The 20065-nt window shown below is 38.6% G+C and overlaps 1 protein-coding gene across 1 annotated transcript in view; it reads right to left on the reverse strand.

The window, feature by feature from the left end:
• LOC126298573 (prostaglandin E2 receptor EP4 subtype) overlaps positions 1-20065 on the reverse strand; it is a 566300-nt gene that overhangs the window by 21585 nt on the left and 524650 nt on the right. Inside the window, exon 6 of the mRNA XM_049989942.1 lies at positions 9064-9180. Within this exon, the coding sequence (XP_049845899.1) occupies positions 9064-9180 (117 nt within the window). The remainder of the gene's footprint in view (positions 1-9063; positions 9181-20065) is intronic.

Consider the following 20065-nt stretch of genomic DNA (forward strand, 5'->3'; position numbering starts at 1 on the left):
ACACACTGTGCTACTACCAGACTGCATCCATGGGCAGCTGATGCTGTATCCTACAGTGGATTCTTTGCTTCACCACTGTGCTTGGATGTTCCTTGCACTGGGCCCACCCAAGCTGTTAGTTGCTCATGCATCTGGTCCAAATGACATGGCCAGCTTACTATGGAACCTGTTGTTACTGCATGCCTGCCAACTACTTGGGCTGACACGAGTGTATCGTTAAGGTGCTGACAGTGCTTTGTAGCATCTGCTACCTGCTTCACTTATTGTTTCCTCACTACTTCACTTGGCATCTCCTTGAGCTGGCCACCTCCTGAGACCTGTGCTGAGCTAAGTACACACAACTGCCCAAGAACAGCCTATTCTGCTGTGTGCTACAGCAGTAAGATGACATTTTGGCTGCTGTACTGATTGTAATAAATAAATTCATTATTGTTTCCTCACTACTTCTACTAAAGCTCTTCACCTGGTTATACATACCTGCTATCCTGCCAAACATCCTGCATTGTCATTTCAACGTGAAATGAGGGCAATAAATGCTCAAGCCATCCTGACTCAACTGAACTCTTATTCCACATGAGAGAGATGATTCTGACTACAGCACCTCTTAGAGTGTTGAAGAAGAAGACATGTGTTAAGCTTAAATAGGCTTATGTTGGTAAATTTTTTACTATTTACAATTTTGTACTGAAGAATTTTTTTGTATCTTTTAGCTGTTGTGTACAAAAAGTGAGTGCCAAATGATAATCATAATAATTTTTAGAGATATTAAGTTGAAAGTCCATTCCAGTAAATAGTTTCAGTCTATGAAGAAATTTTATTAAAGTATACAGTTTGCAGCAGAGTGAAATTTTTTATTTGGGAAACAATCTGTGCTGGTGTTAACTCCTTCTGTAGTGCATCCTGCCTCCCAGAGGTGCCATTTGTTATGGAATGATAACTGAAACAACTGCTCAATTTCAGTTAAATGAATGAAAAGATAGATAGAAAACAAATATGAAAAGTTGTGTGCCACTTGTAATAAGATAATCAGAAGGTAATGACATTACTGATTACTGTCTTTCCCATTCCTTGATTGTCTGTCTGTACATCTTACAACAGTTATCATTTTAACAGATGCTCAGTAGAGAAGTTTTATTATATATATAACATGCAATAGTTACAAATATAAACTGAAAGCATTTTTGCATAAGCAAGAGTATATGAAGTACTTACACTTTATGCAGAAATTTCTGCTTTTTTGTGGTGATTATTTGGTATAATCTGCTAAAGTACACTGTAAGAAATTTTCTAAATTTTGGCTGAATGTAGAGCCGGCTCACTCTGGATCCCAAGATGAAGGATGGTGAGAATCATCAGTTCTTTAATGCCATGTTCTCTCTACATGTTTCAGTGATTATCTTAAAAGCACAGATGATGAGTAAAACTCAATCCTCAAGGAAGTGAGGTACAGGGAAGTTCACTGGTGTGGTATATAAGAATTCCATATATTTGAGTTAAGTGAGTGTTCAAGATGCAATTCTTTGTTTATAAGGCAATGTTTTAAAACATCAGTATCTCTGCTATAGATTGAAGTAACAGATGCAAATACAAAGAAATGTGTGTGAAAGTAAATGTTTCAGATTGTTGTTGCTATCTTGTTTGTTTTTGTCCCAGAAAAAGTGACAGAGAGATAGATATTAAAGATTTTTCTTTTAAGCTATAACAGCAGTGTATCTTCAGCACACATATTTCTCATTTGGTTAGTTGTGTAACTGAAACTAAGAGCAGTAGAAACAAAGCAGGGTCCAAAACAACAAACCTCAGAGCTGTGCCCTAAAATACGATATCTGTGCAAGTTCCAATGAAGCAAAAGCTAATATTAACAGGTCTGAGATGGAATAGGATCACTACGTGATAAATCCAGAGAATTTCGAAATCTTATGTGGTTTGCACCTGGAAATAAGAGAGAGAGACAAAGCAAACTTTTTGCACTGAAGAGCCAAAGAAACTGGTATACCAGCCTAATATCATGTAGAGCCCCTGTAAACATGCAGAAGTGCTGCAAAATGATGTGGCAGGGACTCGACTAATATCTGAAGCAGTGCTGGAGGGAACTGACACCATTAATCCTGCAAGGCTGACCATAAACCCGTAAGAGTATGAGGGGTTAGAGATCTCTTCTGAAGAGCATGTTGCAAGGCATTCCAGGTAGACTCAATGGTGGCCAGCAGAAGTGTTTAACTCAGAAGAGTGTTCCTGGAGCTACTCTGGATGGGGCAAGTGCTCTACAAACTGAGCTATCCAAGCTTGGGTAGCTCAGTTGGTAGAGCAGTTGCCTGCGAAAGGCAAAGGTCCCAAGTTTGAGTCTCGGTCTGGCACACAGTTTTAATTTGCCATGAAGTTTCATATCAGCGCACACTCCGCTGCAGAGTGAACATTATGTTGCATCTTGTAAGTGTTCTGTCAATAAAATGCAGTCTTTGATTGGTTTCTTCCCCACAGTAGTTTCTATGTGATCACACCAATATAAGCTATTTGTAATTGTAATTTCTCAGTATTTAATTGAATTGGTAGCCTTTAGATTTGTGTGAGTTATCATGTTACCAAAATTTAACAGACTCCTTTTGGTACTCATGAGGATGATCTCACACTTTTCATTATTTAGAGTCAGTTGCCACTTTTACATTATACAGATATCTTATCTACATCATTTTACAATTGGTCTTGACCTTCTGATAGCTTTACAACATGGAAAATTATAGCATCATCTGGAAAAAGTCTAAGATGGCTGCTCACATTGTCTGTTACATCATTAAATGATGCTCCCCAAGGAATTGTTACAGCCCTCTGCTCTTTCTATTCTATACAAAATTTGTATAGATTAGAAACAGCCATGGGCTGTGACATTTCCTTGGAGAGTGCCAGATATCACTTCTCTTTTACTCAAAGACTTTCTGTCAATTATTATGAATTGCAATCATTGTGACAGGAAATCACAAGCCCAGCTTACAACTGAGATGATACTTCATAGGCATACAACTTGATTATAAGGTGCTTATGAGGAATGGTGTCAAAAGCTTTTTGGAATTCCAGAAACATTGAATCAATTATACACTCCTGGAAATTGAAATAAGAACACCGTGAATTCATTGTCCCAGGAAGGGGAAACTTTATTGACACATTCCGGGGGTCAGATACATCACATGATCACATTGACAGAACCACAGGCACATAGACACAGGCAACAGAGCATGCACAATGTCGGCACTAGTACAGTGTACATTCACCTTTCGCAGCAATGCAGGCTGCTATTCTCCCATGGAGACGATCGTAGAGATGCTGGATGTAGTCCTGTGGAACGGCTTGCCATGCCATTTCCACCTGGCGCATCAGTTGGACCAGCGTTCGTGCTGGACGTGCAGACCGCGTGAGACGACGCTTCATCCAGTCCCAAACATGCTCAATGGGGGACAGATCCGGAGATCTTGCTGGCCAGGGTAGTTAACTTACACCTTCTAGAGCACGTTGGGTGGCACGGGATACATGCGGACGTGCATTGTCCTGTTGGAACAGCAAGTTCCCTTGCCGGTCTAGGAATGGTAGAACGATGGGTTCGATGACGGTTTGGATGTACCGTGCACTAGTCAGTGTCCCCTCGACGATCACCAGAGGTGTACGGCCAGTGTAGGAGATCGCTCCCCACACCATGATGGCGGGTGTTGGCCCTGTGTGCCTCGGTCGTATGCAGTCCTGATTGTGGCGCTCACCTGCACGGCGCCAAACACACATACTACCATCATTGGCACCAAGGCAGAAGCGACTCTCATCGCTGAAGACGACACGTCTCCATTCGTCCGTCCATTCACGCCTGTCGCGACACCACTGGAGGCGGGCTGCACGATGTTGGGGCGTGAGCGGAAGACGGCCTAACGGTGTGCGGGACCGTAGCCCAGCTTCATGGAGACGGTTGCGAATGGTCCTCGCCGATACCCCAGGAGCAACAGTGTCCCTAATTTGCTGGGAAGTGGCGGTGCGGTCCCCTACGGCACTGCGTAGGATCCTACGGTCTTGGCGTGCATCCGTGCGTCGCTACGGTCCGGTCCCAGGTCGACGGGCACGTGCACCTTCCGCCGACCACTGACGACAACATCGATGTACTGTTGAGACCTCACGCCCCACGTGTTGAGCAATTCGGCGGTACGTCCACCCGGCCTCCCGCATGCCCACTATACGCCCTCGCTCAAAGTCCGTCAACTGCACATACGGTTCACGTCCACGCTGTCGCGGCATGCTACCAGTGCTGAAGACTACGATGGAGGTCCGTATGCCACGGCAAACTGGCTGACACTGACGGCGGCGGTGCACAAATGCTGCGCAGCTAGCGCCATTCGACGGCCAACACGGTGGTTCCTGGTGTGTCCGCTGTGCCGTGCGTGTGATCATTGCTTGTACAGCCCTCTCGCAGTGTCCGGAGCAAGTATGGTGGGTCTGACACACCGGTGTCAATGTGTTCTTTTTTCCATTTCCAGGAGTGTAGTTCCCTGTTCATAGCACTCATTACTTCATTTGAACAAAGAGCTGTTTCTTTCTTTTTTTTTCAAAAGAATTGTATTTTTGAACTCATGTTGGCTATTTGTCAGTATATTGCTTTCTTTGATATAATTCACAATGTTTGAACAAAATCCTACAGTAAATCGACATTAGTGGTACAGGTGTGGATTACTCCTATTTCTTTTCTTTAGTATTGGTGTTACCTGTGCCACTTTACAATCTTTAGGTGCATATCTTTTGTCAAGAAAGTGGTTGTAAGATATCTAGTGGCTCTTTATTTCAATTCTGGAATATTTACTTTGTCTCCTTTGGTGAAGGAACTTTGGGTAACTGTATTTAGTAACTCCGCTTTTGTGGCTCTGCCGTAGGTAACATTACCATAACTAGAATGAAATTTTCTCTCTACAGCACAGTATGCGCTGATATGAAACTTCCTGGAAGATTAAAACTGTGTGCCATACCGAGACTCGAATTTGGGACCTTTGCCTTTTGCAGGCAAGTGCTCTACCAACTGAGCTAACCAAGCAAGACTCATGCCCCATTCTCACAGCTTTACTGTGCTGCCAGAATTAAAGCTGTGAGGACGGGGCATGAGTTGTGCTTGGGTAGCTGAGTTGGTAGAGCACTTGCCCAAGACAGGCAAAGGTCCCGAGTTCGAGTCTCAGTCCAGCACACAGTTTTAATCTTCCAGGAAGTTTCAACATTACCATCACTATTTGGCAGTGAAGGTATTGATTGTGTCTTGCCAAAAGTGCACTTTACATATGACCACATTCTCTCTGGATTTTCTGTCAGATTTTGAGAGAGAGTTCCATTGTGTAAACTATTAAAAGCATCTTGCATTGAAGTTTGCCCTAAATTTCAAGCTCTCTAAAACTTTGCAAATGTAAGGTATTTGCATTCTTTCAAATTTTGCATGCTTACCATGGTGGGTTAGTTTGTCACTTATTAATTTATTTGATATAAATATCTCAATTTTGTCAGTACTATTACTTTGAATTCAGGCCACATCTGGTCTATGGTTACATAGTTTGTTCAGAAGTAGTGGAGGCTGCCTATTAGGAAGCCACGAAGCAAATTTTTATCGTCTTTTTTAAATAGATATATTTTGCATTTATCTGTAGTGGGTTTGGATGTGGGTTATTTAGTCTCAATACAATGACATTGTGCTCACTAACACTGTATTCGTCACAATACTCCCCCTTTTTTGGGAGATTATTAGTTGCTAGCAAGTTGAGTATGTTTTTGCAACCATATACAATTCAAGAGGGCTCCCAAAATAATTGTTCAAACTAACTGTACTAAGTACTACTGAATTTAGGATGGACAGTGTACTTAACTCAATGGCTACATACCATAAAGGTACAGCTAATTGATTCGAGAAACTGTCATTGAGTTTAATGTCAACCCTTATTAGGTTAGAACAATGTGGTATTACATATTGCTGTTATACTTGATCCAGCCATCAACCACATAGTAGGGTGCTGCAGGTTGCTGCCCTGCCAAGGTACCAGCAATTAGATCACAGCAGATCATGCCTGCAGCAGCCATTGCTGTATCTGGTGATGCTACATTTGCTGGATACAGTGCTGCTGTCACCAGCAGTAGCTGGCCTCTGAGAGCCATGTGGCATTATCACAATTTCCTGGTATTCTTCCACCAGATGGATTTATAGGATGCCACCCAGATGTTCACTAGTCAGTTGACATTGGCAACTCATAGCTGCAGTTCTCTGGGCCAAGAGCCAACTGCACAAGCAGTCCCACAGCCAGAGCTCCAGTCATCAGAACATAGCACCAGCTAGCTGGAGCCTACAACCTCACATACTGCATCCAAACCACCGAGTCTTTGTGAGTACTGCAGCCACAGACTGTGCCAACATAGGACATTTCCTGAACGCATAAGTGCTACTGAATTTAAGATGAACAGTGTACTTAATTCAGTGGCTACATACCATAAAGGTGCAGCTCATAGATTCAAGAAACTGTCATTGTGTTTAGTGTCAACTCTTATCAGGTCAGAACAATCTTAAGTGGTATTACTTTGGAAGCTGTTTGCTGTTATATTTGCATAAGGTACTGTGTAATAAAGTTCCATTGTTCTTTTAGGTACCTAGGCAAATCTATCATTGTAGCGCACACCTCCTATGCATAGTCTTCAACAGATTCCTTGTTTTAGTCATTTTTTACCATAAATTACATTTCTCTGGATTCAGTTCAGTACCTCTTTATTAATTATGCAGTCTACTCACCTAATCTTCAACACTGAAAGATATTATTTCCAATTTTCAAAATTAAATGAAGTTCATAATATTTATGCTTAATAAGGAATGTATCTGCTACAGATTATCATAAAGTGTCTTTATGGAATGACTGAGATACCTGAAGTGTTCTGTCTTGTTTAGTTTCATAAAATGTCTCAGTAATATGGATAAGAATACTGCCACACTGCTTATCCTTTATGTGAAGTTCCTTCCTGAAGTTGCTGAATATAATTGATTATGATACATTAAGATTGATCACAGTTGTTTGCAAAACTGTCTCTATTCGTAACTGGTATGTAGAGATTGATAAACAATCATTTACACTTTGATGGGAGCGCCTCATTGTAATAAATTGACAGAGGGTAATGCCATCCATCTGCTTGTGGAACATTTCTTTAAAAATATTCATGTGCAAAGATTAAACCTTTGTTTAGTCTGCATATTTAAATGTTTACAGAACATGTTTTTTCTGAGAACCATGATCCCACCATATATGAGTTAAATTATTTTATCTATGTATTTTATCATTTGTTATTGAGAATAGTGTAGGTGAGAAAAGTTTGTTAATGGTGAGACATATGACTTACAATGTAATTGTTGTGTACCAAGCAAAAGGTACACAACAAATAATGTGAGAGACAGCCATCTCAAAGGCACAACCACTCACATTGCTTCTCCATATGGTGCTCACAAACATTAACTTCTGTCTGCTTCCATGCCACTTCTTCTGGCACATTGTGTGTCTACCAATAGTGGGGACAGCCAATAGGGAACACTGTCAACTGTGGACTATTTTGCTTTCACTTTTTACTGCTCAACATGGAATTTTTCACCAACAGGCACCAAAACATAATACACTGCAGACAACTAGACAGTTCTGCAACAGCAATTACCCAGCACCATTCCATGCCTACAGTTAGCTCAGCACAGTACTCTCAAGACTACCTCCTGAGGTAGCAGTTGCTATTGACAGAGAACTACACCAGTAACAAAGTGTCTGCAGACATTACTATCATTGAAACTTAAAATACCATAGACTTTAAAGAGAGAACATTTTTAGTTAGATATCACTGTATTAGGTTTAGGACATCAAGCACCACACTTCAAAGTTAAGTACTATTTTTCACATGCTCTTAATAAATGTCATTTGTTGCCTCTTATTTTGTTGCCATATCTCTGTTATAGAGCACTCTATCATGCCAGTACTTAATAATCTTAGCATGCAGTGGCAAGGAAACATAGCAGGAAAACATTTTTCTGCTACCATTAATGTTTGGGCTGAGTTAATACTACTATTCAGTTACTACATTCACAACAATAATGAACTCGTAAGCAATTCCAATGAACTGACTGAACAGCTCTGGGATCCTGACATTGAGAAGCAATGAGACCAATGGAGTCATACTTTAAATGGGGATGCTTTTTTTTCCTTACTTCATAATGATAAACTGAGACTGAAAATTAAAGAAGTATAGACACATTTTCATTCATATTTTAAGATAAATGGATGGCATAAGGGAGATTTGAACATGGCTCTTCCCTTTTGCAGTCCAACACCGTGATCACATAACCATAACACTGTGGCTCTTTAAATTCAGTCAAGGTTGCACATCTTGAGCTTGGACTGTTCAGTGCTTCTATTTTGCTTCTTTCTTCACAGTTTGGTACACCTTCATTCTGTTTTCATGCTTGATCTTTGACCACTTTTTGATGGGTTATTTGCTGGGCCAACTTACCAATAAATCTGAGGGGGGTGATGTGGCATTCGCCTTGTTAGATCCAGGAAGGAAGGAATAAAGGTCAGATTTTGGTATTTCATCATCAACTATTTCCTTATACAAACCAAACTCACTTATTTAGAGATGAATGAGCAAAATCACCATCCAGGGCCAATTCTAGGAACAATTTTTGCATTTCCATGAAGTGATTTAGAGAAACTAAGGAAAATGAACATAAATATGATGAGACAGATAAACTCAACTTCTGTTTAATTTAAGTGTTATGTTGTAAACACTGTGCCACCTCACAGAGACAGTCCAGTGTCTACACAATGCAACACCATGCAAGGTAGGACAGTGCTGGACATTCAAGCAGCAGATGTATGGTCCAGAAACTTCTGATGTTAAACATTTAATATCTCTAATTCAAGATCATTTTATTGTTCCATTATTAAAATCAGAATTTCACTTGAGGAAAAATCAGAGATATTATAATTTTGTAATATGGAAAAAATAATTGTCAATTCATATTAAAGTAATGTGAATAAATACCCTGTGTACATGGAGAATCCTCTTTTTGATAATTCTTCATCTGGTTGTATGGTTGGGCTCAGGTAATGGTATACATTATTGTCCTTCTGCTGCAGTTTTTCGAACCTCTTCATTAACCTGCAAGTAAAAATATACTGAAACTCAAAATCAGATACTGGATTTGGTTTCACATGAACAAGTGTATTTTTCTTCCAGTTATGAAATCAGACAGTGTAGTGACCCTTCAACATTTAAATACATTAAAAGGCCCATCCGATGGATATAACTGTTGCACAACATTAGATACCATTTTTAAAACATTTTAAGGCCTAATCATTGAGTCAACACACTAATATTTTCAAGAATCAGCAGCTGAAAACCTGACATTGTTTAATGGAGTAATAATATAATTTTGTGACCATGTAACACTCTCACAAATTAAATGTGGTCCATATTTTATTGAGGTAGCCCCTGTTTTTACAGCTATAGAGAAATATAATGATTGTTAGCAAATAGAATGGATCAATATTATTTTTAAAAAATAGAATAAATTAATACAACACATTGGAGAAAGTTATTCTTTGCAGAAGAAATTTAAATGTAACTAATAAACAAACAAGAATGAATAAGATTTAAAAACGTTTGACTTCAGTGTGTTAAAAACATATGTAGCATGGATTAAAATAAAAAGAAAAATACGACAAAATCTCGAACGCTTGGTGCTCTGCAGCTTTCAGACATTTATTAAAAGACATATTTAATACACCATGAGTAGCACTACAAATGTTTTATTTGCCAAAACTGGATTTTGAGTTTGTATCTCATCCTCAGTGGCATTTGATACAGAGGTATGAACAACTGTGTGTGCATCAATTTCCGCAAAATGATAGCTGTACATATATAGCAGTAATATAAGTCTACTTACATTATACACTTCTACAGCAATGACATGGTTGTCAGTTAATGTGTCAGGATCTGAAATATGTCCTAAAACATAGTATACACTTTGCCATGTACATTACTGCTATCAAATTTTAGGCAGCTATAATTCTTGATAATGTTTGTCATAACTGTCACAAGACATAATCACACATATAAATGATCTTGAAAATAACAAAAGTCAGCTAATGTAGACTCCTTGACCAGTCAGTTCCACTTTTACTCTACATGACAGTTATGGGAAATATTATCGAGATTGTCACTGCATAATATTTGATAGCAGTTATGTACATGAATATTGTGTACTGTGTTATAGGACATATCTCAGATCCAGTTGTATGAACTGACAAACATGTCATTGCAACAAAATGCATAAAGTACGTAGACTTAATGTTCCTGCTACATACGTGCAGTTATCATTTTCCAGAAACTGATGCACATGCAATTGTATCAGATGCCACTGAGGATGGGTTATAAACACAAAGACCAGTTCTGACAAATAGCCAGCCAGGGTGGCCGAGCGGTTCTAGGCGCTACAGTCTGGAACCACGCGACCGCTACGGTCGCAGGTTCGAATCCTGCCTCGGGCATGGGTGTTTGTGATGTCCTTAGGTTAGTTAGGTTTAAGTAGTTCTAAGTTCTAGGGGGCTGATGACCTCAAAAGTTAAGTCCCATAGTGCTCAGAGCCATGTGCACCATAGTTCTGACAAATAAAGCATTTCTAGTGTAGCTCATCATGTACAGAAGACGTCCTTTAATAAAACTATGAAAGCTTAAACTGAAAGTAAATAGTTGTTCAGAACACATTGTTTTGTGGGAGATGTTCCAGACAGATCTTGTGGAAAAATAAGCAAACTGTATATTAAGTAATATGAAGATAATGACACAGTGTGTGAAAAGGGTCTATCACCAGTGAAAGAGGTTGGGCTGATAAAAATGAGATGGTGTTGGGTGGGAGTTGTTACAAGACGAACTGACATAGTTACAAGTTGATGGATGTGGTATAGGTTAACAAGTTAAGTAACACAATATTTCTTCCAGATTTTGTCTGTATTCTTGTATTCTAAACTTACTGTTTTTAATATTGATCTGCTTGTGTTATTATCTTTACTCTTTACTCTCCATAGTTTAAAACGGCCCTGTTGTTGTTGTTGTTGTGGTCTTCAGTCCTGAGACTGGTTTGATGCAGCTCTCCATGCTACTCTATCCTGTGCAAGCTTCTTCATCTCCCAGTACCTACTGCAACCTACACCCTTCTGAATCTGCTTAGTGTATTCATCTCTCGGTCTCCCTCTACAATTTTTACCCTCCACACTGCCCTCCAATACTAAATTCATGATCCCTTGATGCCTCAGAACATGTCCTACCAACCGATCCCTTCTTCTGGTCAAATTGTGCCACAAACTTCTCTTCTCCCCAATCCTATTCAATACTTCCTCATTAGTTATGTGATCTACCCATCTAATGTTCAGCATTCTTCTGTAGCACCACATTTCGAAAGCTTCTATTCTCTTCTTGTCCAAACTATTTATCGTCCATGTTTCACTTCCATACATGGCTACACTCCATACAAATACTTTCAGAAATGACTTCCTGACACTTAAATCTATACTTGATGTTAACAAATTTCTCCTCTTCAGAAACGCTTTCCTTCCCATTGCCAGTCTACATTTTATATCCTCTCTACTTCAACCATCATCAGTTATTTTGCTCCCCAAATAGCAAAACTCCTTTACTACTTTAAGGGTCTCATTTCCTAATCTAATTCCCTCAGCAGCACCAACCTTAATTCGACTACATTCCATTATCCTCGATTTGCTTTTGTTGATGTTCATCTTATATCCTCCTTTCAAGAGACTATCCATTCCATTCAACTGCTCTTGCAAGTCTTTTGCTGTCTCTGACAGAATTACGATGTCATTGGCGAACCTCAAAGTTTTTATTTCTTCCCCATGGATTTTAATACCCACCCCGAATTTTTATTTTGTTTCCTTGACTGCTTGCTCAATATACAGATTGAATAACATCGGGGAGAGGCTACAACCCTGTCTTACTCCCTTCCCAACCACTGCTTCCCTTTCATGTCCCTCGACTCTTATAACTGCCATCTGGTTTCTGTACAAATTGTAAATAGCCTTTCGCTCCCTGTATTTTACCCCTGCCACCTTTAGAATTTGAAAGAGAGTATTCCAGTCAACATTGTCAAAAGCTTTCTCTAAGTCTACGATTGCTAGAAACATAGGTTTGCCTTTCCTTAATCTTTCTTCTAAGATAAGTCGTAAGGTCAGTATTGCCTCACGTGTTCCAACATTTCTACGGAATCCAAACTGATCTTTCCCGAGGTTGGCTTCTACTAGTTTTTCCATTCATCTGTAAAGAATTCGCATTAGTATTTTGCAGCTGTGGCTTATTAAACTGATTGTTCGGTAATTTTCACATCTGTCAACACCTGCTTTTTTTGGGATTGGAATTATTATACTCTTCTTGAAGTCTGTGGGTATGTCGCCTGTTTCATACATCTTGTTCACCAGATGGTAGAGTTTTGTCAGGACTGGCTCTCCCAAGGCCGTCAGTAGTTCCAATGGAATGTTGTCTACTCCGGGGGCCTTGTTTCGACTCAGGTCTTTCAGTGCTCTGTGAAACTCTTCACGCAGTATCGTATCTCCCATTTCATCTTCATCCACATCATCTTCCATTTCCATAATATTGTCCTCAAGTACGTCACCCTTGTATAGACCCTCTATATACTCCTTCCACCTTTCTGCTTTCCCTTCTTTGCTTAGAACTGGGTTTCCATCTGAGCTCTTGATGTTCATACAAGTGGTTCTCTTATCTCCAAAGGTCTCTTTAATTTTTCTGTAGGCAGTATCTATCTTACCCCTAGTGAGATAAGCCTCTACATCCTTACATTTGTCCTCTAGCCATCCCTGCTTAGCCATTTTACACTTGCTATCGATCTCATTTTTGAGACGTTTGTATTCCTTTTTGCCTGCTTCATTTACTGCATTTTTATATTTTCTCCTTTCATCAATTAAATTCAATATTTCTTCTGTTACCCAAGGATTTCTACTAGCACTCATCTTTTACCTACTTGATTATCTGCTGCCTTCACTACTTCATCCCTCAAAGCTACCCATTCTTCTTCTACTGTATTTGTTTCCCCCATTCCTGTCAATTGTTCCCTTACGCTCTCCCTGAAACTCTGTACAACCTCTGTTTCTTTCAGTTTATCTAGGTCATATCTCCTTAAGTTCCCTCCTTTTTGCAGTTTCTTCAGTTTTAATCTACGGTCATAACCAATAGATTGTGGTCAGAGTCCACATCTGCCCCTGGAAATGTCTTACAATTTAAAACCTGGTTCCTAAATCTCTATCTTACCATTATATAATCTATCTGATACCTTTTAGTATCTCCAGTACTAGTACAAGTATGGCCCTAGAGGAACTATAAAATTAGCAGAAATAATACAACTATGAAATGATTCACCTTTATGTTGGTATACAGATACTTTTTATGGGAAAATAGTAATAGGCCTTATTTAACTATGCACTCTGGTTTATAAAATACTAAGATAAACCTGTCATCAATAAAAATATTGGTTTTAAAAAATATTGGTTTGAATACTAAATTACATTATTAGGCACAGTCCTATTGGAGATAGTATGTCCTTCTTTCCTCTGGCCTTTGAACTGACTTCTCCTGCCAGTTACTAGGATACATATAGTTTAATGTGTACTATGTACCATAGTAGGGGAAAAAGGATAAAGTGGCCAGGTTGGGAAAAAATGGCACTGCTTACTTGACTTCTTCAGCAGTGATGCTTCTTCCTGAAAAGTGGCCAAACTAGGTATAATAGACACCATTAGTGCTGTCAGTGACATTGACAGAGGAAGCTTGCAAAGTTACCTTTCTGTGAAAATGGTTAGTTTTTTCAGTCATTTGATGTAAGGTAAGTCACTCATATTACTTTAATTGCTTCACATTTATGTAGAGCAATAGATTTTTGCAATACCACAGTTCATGCAGTGCCTTTTGGCTTACAAATAAAATCATGGATCATATTGTTTCATGTGTAAACCATTGATACAGACATGCCATCCAGTCAGGAAAATTGGCCATGCTACACATTGGGACAGAGGGCCACTGTTCCCAACCATTCATTTTCAATCTATTTATCCCAATGAGACTTATCTACTTCCATATTTTATGCATAGTATAACAACTAAAATTAAAATGTTACAGATTGTTTTATGCACATTTTCTGCTCTTCTGTAGGGGTTTGCTAGAGCTTCAAGATGCCAAGAAAATACATCCAGAAAAAATAGCAACAAACATTGGACCCTGATGTGATGCAAAAGCCAATTGGAACAGTAAAGAATGATAACATGCCTTTTTCAACAGCAGGAAAAATTTCAGTGTTCCACATAATATGCTAAATATAATATAAATATAAATCCACTGTGATTTAGAGAACAACATCTTAATATTAGTCTTAGGAAGCCAGAATCTGGCTCTATGGCTAGAGTACATGCATGTAATGAAGTGAATGTAGGCAAGTTTTCTGTTATCCTTAAAACATTGCAAGATAAACAATTGCATCTGGCTCATCATATTTGTAATGCAGCTGAAACCAGTTCCCTGACATTTCAGTCCAAGAACAGCAAAGTGTTTGTTCTCAAAGGAAGATGACAAGTTGGAGCCATTACGTTAGCTGGTAAAGGTTTGCTGTAAAATTTGTAGTGTGCGTGTATGCAGGAGGAAATTTCATTCTCCTTTTTGTAATCTTCCCTATGCAAAGAATGAAGGTTAACCTTAAAGTTGGGCTCTGCCAGGAACGGAGTTTGCATGCCACCCTGACAGGTGGATACAGAGTGAAAATTATTTGGATTGGTTTGAATATTTTCTATAACATCCAAAACCAATTGCTCAAGATCCAGTTCTACTAATCTTAGCTGGTTACTCTACCCATACTAAGAACACAGGTTTCATTGATAAGGTCAGAGAAAATCATACAACTTTTGTGCACTTGCCCTCACACTATAACCCCAAACTCCAAAACACAATAGCTTTTAAAAAATTTCTTCACAATAATCCAGGTAGAACTATTACACAGTTTTATATAAGTCCACTCTGGAGTTAAGCATTTCTTTGTACATCCATTCCAATAACAGCAATAAATGGCTTCAGGAAGTGTGGATTTTTTCTTCTAGATCCTAATGGGTTTACCAGTGAAGACTACACTGCAGCTGAGGTTATTGATATTCCTTTGGATAGGGACGCCAATATTGTGCCTTGTTCAAATATTGGTTCTCCTCATTGTGAAACTGCTGAGCCTTCAGCAAATACTTATCCCTCAAACAAATATAAATTTTGTAATAATTATAAACATTTGGAAGAAGAACTACCAGAATACTTTAAGTATTTATTTGGCTCTATTGGGAAACATGTTAGCAAAGCCAGCCCTTATTTTATTCTAAAATAATTACTAGATTTGTCAAAAGTATAGTTTGTGTAATTATATCTGTTAATTTCATTATTTAAAGAAATAATTTGACCTAACCTTTTTGACAGAAGGAACGCTTAAAAAGGTGATATATTGCAATGTATTCAGTTAACTGATTGAGTTATGTTTTAATTGTAATTTCTGTAAATTAAACATCTAACAGTGTATAGTTTCAGTACCTATTATTGTGAGGATATATAAAGGCCCAATTTTTGGTCCTGAGACAGTCAGTCCACGGTTTATTTTCAGAGGGGAAGTCTGTATCAGTTAGGGTAGCAATAATGCAGTGGAAATAGTATAACAACAATAGGGTGTGTGTTAAAACAATGACAGTGTCTATTCAATTTATTTGAGAAATAGTGTCACACGTTCTGTATTATTCTGAAAGAACTGTGAACTATGTGGTTAGGTTTTTACTGCTCATAGATGTTCAACAGCAAACTATTGTAGCAGTATGCTGATATTTGCCTGGAAACTATTAATGACGCTTAACAAAATTTACCAATAGTGAACTGGCCATATATTTATGTAATGTTGGGCAGTTGTGAACAGTGAGAGTAAAGAACAGTAAAACACAACTGTTCAACTGTTCTCTACATCATTTATAGTAGTCAGTGTTGAACTTCCAACCCTCATTTTTCAGCCAGTATTAAAATGCAGTACATCAACACTGAGGATGAAGAAACAAAGCAGGCAAAGGTCACACAATGACAGATAGTGCTTTTACTGCAAGGAAGTATTTTCTAGATCTAAAGAGTTGAAGGATGATTAACATGTCAAAGCTGTAAAATACTGGGCCCATGAACTGTGCGTTGGATGTGATAAGTATGATGACACATTTCCCTACAAATCAGATTTTTCACAGTAACAAATCATTTCCAGGCATGAAAGAACCATTAATGTCAGAAAAAATACTTGAGCCAGCTGAGGACAGAATCTCTGGTCTTTTAATTTGCATTATCGCTCCTACCTACTGAGTCACTCCCTTTTTTCGTTGAAATAAAGTAATCTCTTCAAGAACTCATTATGACAAATTTTCTTGGGAAAAAATAAAACTCTTCTTGTAGAAATACTAAGACTCTTCAATGTGAAAGAAATGTACTCTTGCTAGATATAAAACTCTTCTTGGAAAACAGACTCTTCATCGAATAGCAATTAATGACAAAACAAATGAAGTTTTTAAAGGAAGTTTAAAAAACATAAATTGTGGTGAAGTTTACAATGCTAGCTCTAATAACATTTCTTAGTGAGTATGTGCCTCTTTTCCAAAGTAATTTTCCTAAAAAAGATATTTAACTTTAGTACTGGGAAGTCACTGACAAACTCTTGGATCACTGCAAGTACCAGAGTAGCTTCACAAGAAAAATGTGCACCTACAAAATAGTCACAACAAATCATGGTCCATAAATACCTTCAGATTATAAAATGTACTACAAAATATTAAGAAAAATGTTAAAAATCCAAAAATATACATGTTTCTCTGAAACTGACAGATCAGACAATAAAATAAAGCCACTATGGAATATTGTTAAAGGAAAGACAGGAAAAGAAGCTGTAGAGAGAAAGGGAGTATTTTGGAAAAGACAGTTAACATGTAGCAAATATTTTTAACAATTAATTTTGAAAAATAAGAGAGAAAATTTGTGCATATAGTTTAGAAGAGGAAGCAAGATAGTACAACAAAGAAGTGATACAGAGGACATTAAATTAAATAGAAATTAAATTGACATCCAAATATGAAATAAGGAAGATCATTATAATTCTAAACAATAAAAGTTCTTGTGAGATGTATAACCACAGTTGAGTAGTAACTTCCATGCCTGCAGCAGCTCATCAAAGTGCACCATTTTGTTTGTGAGTTGATGCAGCTTCTAAGAAGCAACTTATTTGGAACTTCTTGTGTGCTCTCTAATTTAAACTCTTAAATACCTTGTGTGTTTGTGTCTTTATCAGGCACAGTTCTGCATTTTAATAACTGTGTAGAGCACAATATAACTCTGCATTGTGACAAGTGTGTTTTTGTTTAAAGAGTAAGTTAAAGTTTTTAGATCCTTCAGTTGAGTGATAGATTCTGTCGCTGTAGTAATTGGATTGAATCACACCATTTTCTTTGTAAGTGGGCATATATTCTAATAAGAAGTGATTTATTTGGAATTTCATGTGTGCTCTTTAGTTTAAACTCTTAAATTTCTTGCACGTTTCTGTATTTATCGGGCACAGTTCCACATTTTAATAATTCTCTAGAATATACTTTTGCCATCTTTAATATGGATAGAGACTGTGATTGCTGTGTTCAGATGCAAGCTGAGTTGGTGGCTCCTTCACTCACAGCTCCAAGCAGTAGTGACTTCAGTCATACAGCATGAGGGCATTGCCAGTGGGCATCACTGATTTGGGGGCAGGAAGGGGGGGGGGCGACAGATGTGGGGCTCCAAGTGACATCCATTACCTCCCAAGTTCCCAAGTATCCCCCGATCAGTCCACTATTGTCGCCACCCTGGGTACTGCCTGCACTGAGGTTGACCGCTCACTCAAGGTCGAGTGGGTGACAGTGGAAGGCTTTCTGGGGAGCCGATCAAAGGGCCTCCACAGTTTGTCTGAAAATCAAGTTTCAGGTTCAGTCTGCGTCTGACAAAGATCCTGAGCGAGTTGTAGTCACTTCCTCAGGGGAAGCTACTCAGCCTGCAAGATCTGGTCAGTCATAGAGGATTGCATTACTGGTAGTTGGGAGCATCAATGTTAGGTGCATAATGGGGCTCCTTAGGGATATGGCTGTCAGAAAGAGTAAGAATTCCAGTGTTCAGTCTGTGTGCATGCCACGAGGAGTCATCCCAGGTGTGGAATTGGTGATTCTGGATCCCATGAAGAGCATAGGGTGCAGTTGCTGCAGGTGATGGCTCATGGCTGTAGCAATGCTGTGTGGTTTGGAATTGAAGAGATTTTTTTCTAGTTTTGTGCAGCTATCTGAAATAGTAAGGACTGCCAGTCTTGCTTTCAAGATGAAGGTGAAGGTCAACATCTGTAGTATCATTGACAGGAGCGATTCCAGACCTTCAGTACAGATCCGAATGGAGGGTCAGAGTCTTTGGTTCAGACGGTTCTGTGATTGTGTATGCTGCAGATTCCTCAACTTGTACCATAGGGTGGTAAGGTTTTGGATTCTGCTTGATAGATTTGGGATCCACTAGACACAGGAAGCAGTTGCATGGGTAGCAGTGGCTGTGCAGCGAGGACTGAGTGGTTTTAGGGGTTAGATTGTCTCAGGAAAGTCAGTGGTAGGCATAAAAGGTTGTCCAAAATTGTACAGAATGCTTTCTCCAGTAATTATTTTCAGCAAATAGTTCATGAGCCCAGTTGAAGTATAAATGATCATTAAACCATAACTTGACCTCATAGCAACAAACAATCCTATGCAAATACAGAGCATCATTATGAATACAGAGATTATTGGCCACAAGGTCTTTGATGTTCATACAAGTGGTTCTCTTATCTCCAAAGGTCTACCTAATTTTCCTGTAGGCAGTATCTATCTTACCCCTAGTGAGATAAGCCTCTACATCCTTACATTTGTCCTCTAGTCATCCCTGCTTAGCCATTTTGCACTTCCTGTCGATCTCATTTTTGAGACGTTTGTATTCCTTTTTGCCTGCTTCATTTACTGCAATTTTATATTTTTTCCTTTCATCAATTAAATTCAATATTTCTTCTGTTACCCAAGGATTTCTACTAGCCCTCGTCTTTTTACCTACTTGATCCTCTGCTGCCTTCACTACTTCATCCCTCAAAGCTACCCATTCTTTTTCTACTGTATTTCTTTCCCCCATTCCTGTCAATTGCTCCCTCATGCTCTCCCTGAAACTCTGTACAACCTCTGGTTCTTTCAGTTTATCCAGGTCCCATCTTCTTAAATTCCCACCTTTTTGCAGTTTCTTCAGTCTTAATCTACAGGTCATAACCAATAGATTGTGGTCAGAGTCCACATCTGCCCCTGGAAATGTCTTACTATTTAAAACCTGGTTCCTAAATCTCTGTCTTACCATTATATAATCTATCTGACACCTTTCAGTATCTCCAGGCTTCTTCCATTTATACAGCCTTCTTTTATGATTCTTGAACCAAGTATTACCTATGATTAAGTTGTGCTCTGTGCAAAATTCTACCAGGCGGCTTCCTCTTTCATTTCTTTGCCCCTTGAGATATGTATACCTCACTGATTCCACAACTGTTTTTACATTTTGTGCACCATGAGGGATCAGTACCAACTCTTCTTAATTTATTTGATATATATATACCAAGGGATCAGTACCAACTCTTCTTAATTTATTTGATATATATATACCAAATAAATTAAGAAGATTTGGTACTGATCCCTCATGGTGCACAAAACATAAAAACAGTTGTGGAATCAGTGAGGAAAAGCATGCCAAATTTAAAAGAACGCAAAATCTTGTAGGCTGGCAATGTTTTATTGAAGCTCGAAACTTAGTACATTCTCCAATGTGAGATACTTTTAATAGTTTACACAATGAAACTCTGTCTTGAAATCTGGTAGAAAACCATAAGAGATTCTGGTCATATACA

The sequence above is a fragment of the Schistocerca gregaria genome, chromosome X (genome assembly GCF_023897955.1).
Source record: "Schistocerca gregaria isolate iqSchGreg1 chromosome X, iqSchGreg1.2, whole genome shotgun sequence".
Classification (NCBI taxonomy): Eukaryota; Metazoa; Arthropoda; class Insecta; order Orthoptera; family Acrididae; genus Schistocerca; species Schistocerca gregaria.